This window comes from Molossus molossus, unplaced genomic scaffold (assembly GCF_014108415.1).
Source record: "Molossus molossus isolate mMolMol1 unplaced genomic scaffold, mMolMol1.p scaffold_m16_p_8, whole genome shotgun sequence".
Lineage (NCBI taxonomy): Eukaryota > Metazoa > Chordata > Mammalia > Chiroptera > Molossidae > Molossus > Molossus molossus.
Genome location: NW_023425402.1, coordinates 99,947,890 through 99,957,188, shown reverse-complemented (window position 1 = coordinate 99,957,188; position 9,299 = coordinate 99,947,890). Strand labels below are relative to the sequence as shown.

General features: G+C 49.7%; 1 protein-coding gene across 3 annotated transcripts in view; it reads right to left on the bottom strand.

The window, feature by feature from the left end:
• Positions 1–1,222: 1,222 nt before the first annotated feature.
• The window catches only part of MTHFD1L (methylenetetrahydrofolate dehydrogenase (NADP+ dependent) 1 like), a 191,257-nt gene continuing 183,180 nt past the window's right edge, over positions 1,223–9,299 (bottom strand). For all 3 annotated transcript variants that reach the window (XM_036248192.1, XM_036248194.1, XM_036248193.1), the window contains 2 exons: positions 9,114–9,232; positions 1,223–1,589 (listed from right to left, as the gene is read on the bottom strand). In XM_036248192.1, the coding sequence (XP_036104085.1) occupies positions 9,143–9,232 (90 nt within the window). In that variant the 3' untranslated portion in view covers positions 1,223–1,589; positions 9,114–9,142. The remainder of the gene's footprint in view (positions 1,590–9,113; positions 9,233–9,299) is intronic.

Below are 9,299 nucleotides of genomic sequence, written 5' to 3'. Positions count from 1 at the left end.
CACACACGTGTGTTCAGGATGCTTTTTATTTCCCTCTTTTCGATGAACTGGTGAGTTGCCTGGTGAGGGCAGGTAAAGAAAGAAGTCCCTGGTCTAAAGCCCTTGGAATATAGGTTCCTGAAATTCCCCTCAACCCCCCCCCCCGCCTAAAATATTTCAAAAATAGAAAACAAAACTTTTAATGGTAGAGGAAAATAATAAAAACTCAAATAGTAGGAGGCAACTACTTTAAAAAAATCAATTCACAAGAAAGGCCGCTTACTGAGTGCATTATAGAGTACAAATTTACCGTGAACATTTATAATCCTCACATAGAAGTATATAAAACATGCCAATTGCTGTCTACTTGGAGAGGTGCACTCCCAAAGATAAGGCAAGAACGGGGTGGGAGACACTTCAAAACACCCAGTGAAATCATTCGTGGGACAGCCTTTGCGTGGGGAGGCCTTTTCGTTAGTGTGCAGTGTTTTGGAACAAATTAAACTGTGCACAAAGATATATTATGGGCAGAGCACCTACCCAGCAGGGTCACCAAAGGGTGCAGAAGAGAACACTCGGGAAGAGCCATTGGCGGGGGCTCCTGCAGGATGTGCCTGGGGACTGGGGCGACATTTATTGTGACCATTTACTTACGTTGCTTAGAGGACAATCACGTCTTGTTTGCTCCTGAATCCTTGGTTTTGTCTTAACTTTTATGTAATTTTATATTATGGTAGGAAAAAATGGGAACAAAGAAGGGTCAGGAACTCCCGGGAGGGGGGAAAAAGCCATAGAACATTCTTTACTACAGATTCAAGTTGGACAAATGGAAAAACATTTGCCAGCACCTGACTTTTAAGAGGAACTTTCTTTGCCCTATGGGCCCCCTGAAAGCTAACGGCTATTGAGATTCATTTATCTGCAGAAGAAACTAGCATAAACCCATTACGTTTTAGGTAAGCGATGTCAACCTCACTGGCGCTGAAGAATCGTTCTGGATGTGAAATGCACTTTGTTCCAAAGGGCATTACAACTCTCCGACAGTAGGAAGATTTCACAATTGACCAGCTATTTCTCTGTGTGTGTGTGTGTGTGTGTGTGTGTGTGCATTTTCTCCCCTTGTTATGTTTATGAAGCTCTGGTTGCAGTCACAATTTTCCAGGAAACTGGTGTCGGGTAGCAACTCCGACATGAATGGTCACTCCGGAGAGCTGAGCTTTATCTGGCACAGAGAACTTGCTGGTTGGTTTTCTAAATACACATTTATTTTCAGTTCAAAGACAAAGCAGCAAACTCCAGCGTGAGAAAGTGTTACCTTTTATTTCCTACTCTTTCAATCGCTCGCTCAGTCCTCAGACAACAAACATTCTCGAGTGTAAGCAGTGGGAATAATGTAAACTCTGCAGAAACAGAAAATAAATTATTTTCTTTTAAACTTAGTGGAGGTCCTTCACTGAGCACTAGGCTCGGCTGCAAACAGAACTCGTCCTGGAGGAGGAATCTCTGGCCTCTTCTACCATTTCTCCAGTATTGCATAACAAGTATATTTCAAATTCATTTTCTTCTCCAACTGCGGCCAAAAGGCAAGGAGTAGTTTGAATTTCAGGAGCCTGGAAAACAGGGAAAAAAAAAGAGAAGTTTCAGTGGTTTAAGAACAGCTTTTCCCTTGGAGTAACTGTTGCTATTTGACGGCTCTCAAGTTGGAGACCAAAAGCAAGTTCAAGGGCAGGTAAGTGACTGTTCACAGGACAAGGCCGAGATCGCAGTCTGCAAAGGCCCGTGAGCAGCGGAGAACCGTTCTGCACCGCTGTGACCACGTCGGCACGGACACTGCCTTAGAAATGTCCTAAAAGATTTACTTGGGGACGGTGCAGAAATTCCACAGCTTCTACACTTGGGATCTACAGTCTCCAGGATCCTCCAAGTGAAACGTCCAGGATGTCAGACGAGGAATCCTGTTGCCTTGATTCCAGTTCCTCTTTTACAGCAGGCACAGAGAGTAAGCTCTGAAAAATGCATGTAGGGCGAGGACGGAAGAGCGTGGCCTGGAACCCTTACTGTGGAAGCTCTGCAGCATTTTTTCAGAGCGTATGAAGACTTTGTCACTGCTGAATCCTGCAAGCTTTTTACTTTTTTTTTTTTAATCCTCATCCGAGGACATTTTTCCATTTTTTGTACAGACAGAGTGGGAGGGAGAGAGAGGACGAGAGAGAGAGAGGCAAACATCGATGTGAAAGGGACACATCGAGTGGCTGCCACCTGCACGACCAACCAGGGCTGGGGACAAACTGCAACCGAGGTACATGCCCTTAGCGGGAACCGAACCCAGGCCTCTCTGGACCCAGGCGGACGCTCTAACCGCTGAGCCAAACTGGCCAGGGCTGAATCCTGCAAGCTTTTAACAAGAGAAGTGATCAAACTATATTTAAAAGAGAACAAACAAAACACCTGAGTTCCAGAAAAGAACTGTGTTCGCCACTCCAGAAGGAACGTCCATGCAAGCATTTATCTACTGGGCCAAGAGTTCAAACGCAGCTGGAATATAGCAGGTGGGCCTCCCACAGACGAGGGAGGGGTCTGGAGCAGAAGGGATGCTTGATTAGCTTCCAAGTACAAGATGGTGATGAAGACAGAAGACTAGGAACTGCAAACACTCCCCTAATGTCTGATTCAAATTAGGGAAGTCAATAAAACAGAAACATTGCTGCACGATAAACATTAACCAAAAGAGAATATTGTAGACGTCAGGGAGGAAGGCTTGTCAGTGCAGACCTCGCCTTCTGTTCCGAGACAAGACCAGCCTCAGTTCGGTGAGGCTCGGAGACCCTTGGGGAGGAAAGAAGGAAGGTGGGGGGACATAAGGGAGAAGGGGGTGGGCTTGGGGGATAGAGATGACCTGAGGCATGACAAGGCTGGAACAAGGCCTTCCATCTCCAGAGGTGGGGTGTGTGTGTGTGAGAGCGTGTGTGCGCACACGTGTGTATAAGCAGCTGATCAGCCACGTAACCTCTGTGGCCCATGGTTTGTGTTTAAAAGGGCTCAGAGTCGCCCTGGCCGGTTTGGCTCAGCGGTTAGAGCGTCGGCCTGCGGTCCGGAGAGACCCGGGTTCGGTTCCCGCTAAGGGCACGTACTTCGGTTGCAGTTTGTCCCCGGCCCTGGTTGGTCGTGCAGGTGGCAGCCACTCGATGTGTCCTTTCCACATCGATGTTTCTCTCTCTTTCTCTCTTCCTCTCTCTCCCTCCCACTCTATCTGTACAAAAAAAAAAAAAAAAAAGGGCTCAGAGTCTATGGTCCAACATTTTAAGAAAACTCGAAGGGTTGGCAGAAGTATATAAAGTCTGATTATAGATTTAAAAGGTCAGAGATGTGCCCTGGGTGGTTTGGCTCCGCGGTTAGAGCATCAGCCCACAGACCAGAGAGTCCCGGGTTTGGTTCCCGCTAAGGGCACGTACCCCGATTGCAGTTTGTCCCCGGCCCTGGTTGAGGTCATGTGGGTGGCAACCAGTCGATGTGTCTCTCTCATGTAGATGTTTCTCTCGCTCTCTTCCTCCCTCTGTCCCTCCTGCTCTACCTGAAGATAAATGAGGTGAGGATAAAAAAAAAGTCAGAGATGTAACAGTCAAGGTAAGAATGTGAAAATGGCCCTGGCTGGTTTGGCTCAGCGGTTAGAGCGTCGGCCTGCGGTCCAGAGAGACCCGGGTTCGGTTGCCGCTAAGGGCACGTACCTCGGTTGCAGTTTGTCCCCGGCCCTGGTTGGGTAACAGTTTTGGAAGGTGGAATATATAAAACGTTCGTCTTGGTAAGGGAATAATGAGAAACCTGACAGTGCCCAGACGCACAGACGAGGAAGCGGCAACGTGACCACAGGCAGAGGCTGGAGCGACCGGCCACACGCCGAGGAGCTCGGCGGCCACCAGAAGCTGGAGGCGGCAAAGAATGGATTCTAGGGACGCTGGAGGGAGTGTGCCTCACCCCCTCCTGGGCTTCAGCCTACGATTCTGACTCCAGACTTGAGCCTCTAGAATTGCAAACCATCCACTTCTGGTGGGTGAAGCCTCCCGGGGATCTGTTAACGCAGCCACTGGAGACACAGCATCAGGGTGAGAGGATGCTCTCTCTCCTCTCATGAAACAAAGAAAATTTCATTTTACTTACCCTATAGTATTAGTAACAACACTTGGCTCCTGGCTTCTCTTTGCTAAGGATAACAACTTACTGGTTCATTTGTTGAATAACAGAGTTTAAAGTTAAGGATGCTACCAGTGTGACTTCAACATAAAAACAAAGAGTTAATCCCAACAGTATTGGTGAAGTTGATGATGACACATATGGAAAGAATTTCAAGTTCATAGCATTTGGTTCAAACTTTCCCACTATCTTATAAATTCTAATTTTTCTTAAACAAGCAGTTTTAATACCATGTTAAAACCTTTTCTGATTTTATACTTTGACAAATAATTTCTCCTATTTTAATTTTTTTTATCCTCACCTGAGGATATTTTTGCATTTATCTTCAGATATAGTGGGGGGGGGGGGGGAGAGAAAGAGGAACATCGATGAGAGAGAGACACATCAACTGGCTGCCACCCACACAACCCCAACTGGGGCTGGGGACAAACTGCAACCAAGGTACGTTGTGCCCTTAGCAGGAACTGAACCCAGGACTCTCTGGTCCGCAGGCCAATGCTCTAACCGCTGAGCCAAATCGGCCAGGGCTCCTATTTTTGATGTGCTAGCCATGTATAGATTTAATTATTAGAAAAACTGTATTTTTCCTGAGTTTGCTGAAATACTTATTGTTTTCCTTGCCTTATGTGTCTTTTAAAAAAATAAGATAATTAGTTGCTCCCCACCCACTAAAGAAAGTGTTCAGAAAAACTTTCTTTAAAAAGGAATTAATAATTTCACAACTGCTAAGCTTCAAAATATCCCATTTTGGTTAGGAAAGATGTACTTATAACCATCTTTTAGATGTCAGTGAGATGTGAAGAATGCCATCTTTAGGCTTAATGATCACCTCTTTTATTTAAGTCACTCGGGCTTCCAGCCTATTCTGGACACGTCTGGAGATGGGAAAGGAGGAGGTACCCTCCCCTCCCAGGGCAGGGTGGGGGGGCACCAAGGCAACGCCACCGTGAAACACATGGTGACAAACACTTCTTGAGCTGCTCCTTGGAAAGACAGAGTTTGAAGACCAAAACCACAGAGCCCAGGTGTTCCCCCAGGGAACCCCAAAACCCTGTGGTTTGCACCTTGGGGATAAGAGGCTCTGTTCCCAGAAGGGCTGCTGGTGACAACCATACTCAAGACGAACTGGTGACTATTAAACATCACTGAACATTTCTGCTCTAAAGGCAGTTTTCGTATGTGCAATTCAAGAAAAACAGTTGTTGGGTAAGTACCCACAAGTTACAGCAGGACCAGAGTCCATCCGGTCCCGTACTAAACACAACCTTGCACACCGGAACAGAGTGAGTATCTGAACTTGCCAGGAAATCTGCCAGCGTTGACTGTGTTCATTTGAGTCCTGCCAAGACTCAGAAATATGAGGAAGGTTCAGAATGAGAAATCCACAGCGGGGGAAGGAGTCACCCTCCCTGAATCCAATCATCTTCAAACAAAAGGCTGAACAGTCAAGTCGCGGATCAGTTTCATTGGGACAAGCAAGTGATTTTCATTAGTCCTATTTGGTGACATCCAGAAGAATGAATCATGCCCGACTGTGACAGTGAGCGCACCGCAGGGAAGCCGTGGACAGGAGCAGGGGCTCAGATCCGGGGATTTCCTGGCATGTCCTGTTCCTGCTGAGTCTCACACGCTCTCCTCGAGGGTGAGGTCAGCAGGAAGGGGAGGAAGCGGAAGGAAGCAAGCCGTCATCGACGGAGTGCCGTCCTGTTCCCCGCGGGCCGGGCCTGCCACACGCTCACGGAGTGCAGACCGACCACAGTGTGAGTAAGCGACTGGACATTCCCCTTTCCGATGCCCAAATCTGTCCAAGCTGACTGTCATCCAAGCTCGCACATTTTCATTTTATGCATTTTTAATAGCACAGACCTTTCACCACCAGAAGTGGTCCCTGACGGCCGGTGAGGCCACAGGAAGCAGAAAGAACGTTCGCACATCTTGTAGCGAGGAGTCCCTGAGAAGGAACGTTTGCTCTGCGTGGTGGTTTTATCTTACGACACCGGATCCACTTTGAATTGTTCGAGCAAGGTCAAGTGATGGGTTTTGAACGGCTGCCCCCTGAGCCTAGGCCGGGATTTGGCAGCTCACAGAGAAGAAGAGGGCGGGAAAGTGCCTTCCGGCGAGAGCTCAGCAGGAGACGGCCCTACTATACTCTGCTACTTTGACAAAGTCACAGCTTTTAATACCCAAATAATTACCTTCTGTTACTAAAAGAAATCACTGGCTATCTGAAAATTACAGGTGTGCTCGAATACCCAGCTATCCTCTTCCAGGAGGGGCTGACGCTCATGTGGCCCGTGACCGAAGTGAAAGGGACATCGTTTGGCTTGGGGCATAAACGATGGGGTCAGACTGAGAGTAAGCAGATCTGGGTTGAGTCTTTGCTTTTGTACTTATTAGCTGTGCAACCTGAGCAAGCTGCTGCCCTCTCCGGGCCCATGCTTTCTTTCTTTTTTTTATCATCCTCACCCGAGGACATTTTTCCATTTTTTGTTCAGGTAGAGTAGGAGGGAGAGAGAGAGAGAGAGGAACATCGATGTGAAAGGGACACATCGAGTGGTCGCCACCCGCACAACCAACCAGGGCTGGGGACAAACTGCAACCGAGGTACGTGCCCGTAGCGGGAACGGAACCCGGGTCTCTCCAGACCGCAGGCTGACGCTCTAACCGCTGAGCCAAACCGGCCAGGGCTGGGCCCGTGCTTTCACTGCCCATCTCGCTGGGCAAGGCCAGCACACATGCGATGAGAGCAGGGCTGCGCGGTGGGAAGGCAGCTGCGTGGGTCGGGGTGCCCGCCTCCCCCTCTCAGTGACCGCAGAGGAAGGACCTCATCTCTTGGGACAGCACCTGCCTCCGAGGAGTGCTGCGACCACCCATGCGGGGTGCTCAGCACAGCGCTGGCATACTGGAGGGGTCACCCCAGGCCAGAGTCTTGAGCCCAGCCCTACTCAGTCTTGAACAAAAGCCAGAGGAACACTTGTCGGGAAACACGAACAGAGGATGTGAGTGTCCATGAGAGCAGAGCCGAGGACGCGTCCCTTGGCATTACCGAGTCTCAGACGCAATCATTAAGGTACCGTTGGGTTTATACGACCCACTTGGAGAGAAAATGGACAGAAGGCTGAGAAACGACTACCCGAGAGAGATGAAAGGAGTGTACAGTTTTCTGGAGAAATATGACAGACGGCAGGAATGGAGCATAATGGGTTCTTGACATGAAAAGGGAGATTAGGCAGGACAGGGGTCAATTTTCAGTTTAAGAGAAGTGGCAGTGTTAGTTTCCCAAGGCCTGGCTGGGAAAGCCAGGACATTCACACACACACACTCTCATACACACATACACACACACACACACACACACACACACACACACACTCATACCAAACAACCAAAATAACACTGTTATCAAAACTCAAGTTTATAGGCCTTTTTGGTAAAAAAGGAGTCTCTTGTAGTTCATTTCCAGAGTTTTCTCTTTCAGAAATGACAAAGATATGAAATGTGGTTGTGGTTAAAACTAAATACAGCTCTCACTTCTCAGCAAGAAGCACAGACAAACACCACGAAACACCACACACAACGTGAACCAAACCGTTCCACACCCTGCACCCAGGGACCCTCACGTGCGGCCTCAGCTCCTCCTCACGGCCTAGGTCTTCAGTGTGTCAGTGACAAAGATGCACACACAAAACAAGTCCCCACTGACGACTGTGGTGAGGCAGTGACCGTGAGGACCCCGTGCGGCTCAGGGTGCGGGGCCGGGGAGCAGGACCGGGCGGCAGTGGGGGAGGGGAGGCATCCTGAGACTACGGTGAGGACCCGTTTGATGCACGGGTTGGGGAGGAGCAGCTCTGAGCCTTCAGAACTTCCGATGGGGAGTTTCCCAGGGAGGAGGGCTGGGAGAGTGCTTACTTTTCTTCGTGATGGAAGTGAGGAAAGCAGCCAGCAGGGGTGGCTGTAGGACGGAGGGGTACATGAATAAGACAGAGGCCCCAGCTGGGGGCTGCCCACGCCAGCTCCAAGTTCAGCCCAACCCGAGGCTGTGGACAGCGAGCTGTCAGTGTCTCGTCTCTGCTGCCCTGTCCTGCCTGGGACTCACAGGGCCCTCGGAATGAGCTGTCCCATCTCTGTGCGTCTTTCCAGTGGACAGAGAGTGTAACTCAGTTGCTCGGCCATCGGTTGAATGGTGTCCCCCCAAACTGAAGTCCTGAACCCCAGTACTATGACTGACTTTACCTGGAAACAGGTTCTTTGCAGATGTGCCTAAGATGAGGTCACTGCGAGGGGCCCTAGTTCAACCTGACTGGTGTCCTTATGAGAATGACATGCCACATGGAGACAGACGCACAGGAGGACGCTGCATGGCCATGGAGACGGGCCGGGCAGTGCAGCTGCAAACTCAGGCACGTCAGGGATCGATGGCGACCACCAGAAGCTGGGCAGAGGCCAGGAGGGATCCCACCGGTCTCAGAGGGTGCATGGTCCGGCCGGCACCCTGACCTGGGACTTCAGCCTCCGAGCCAGGGGAGGAGGCGTGTCTGCTGTGATTAAGCACCAGCTGTGACGCTCTGCCACAGCAGCGGGGCAAACGCACACACCGAGGTGCTTCTGTCACCTGGCTCTAACTGTAACCAAGAGACAGGTGTCCTTTAAGCTGCTAGCAGGTATTAGTTCTAATCCTGAGAAAGAATAACGAGTGCACAGGTTCTGCTGTTGGAAAAGGGACGCCTCAGACAAGTCCGTACGCACAGAGGACGTGGTCTGACTCTCACCCAGTGTCTTGACCTAACTGCACATCCAACCCCACGGCGACTCTCAAGTCCTGGACTGTTATTAGGAAGGAGCTCACAGACCATTTTTGTCAGAAATATTAGAAAAACAGAACAAGATTAAACTAAAAACGATTTGGAAAATGAAAAACAGGAACAATAACCAGCAGAACAGCCTACCTGAAGCGGGTCCTGTGAGTCGCGTCCATTCAGAACAAGCCTTTCACCTGCTCTGTCTCCGTGTCGAGATCTATGTCGTAAAAGCAGGGCCTCGTGGGCAGCCCGGGCATGGTGCTGATCTAGAGGAGGAAGCACAAGTCGTGTCAGCAAGTGCTGCCCGAGGCCGCCGTGCGACTGACAGTGTAC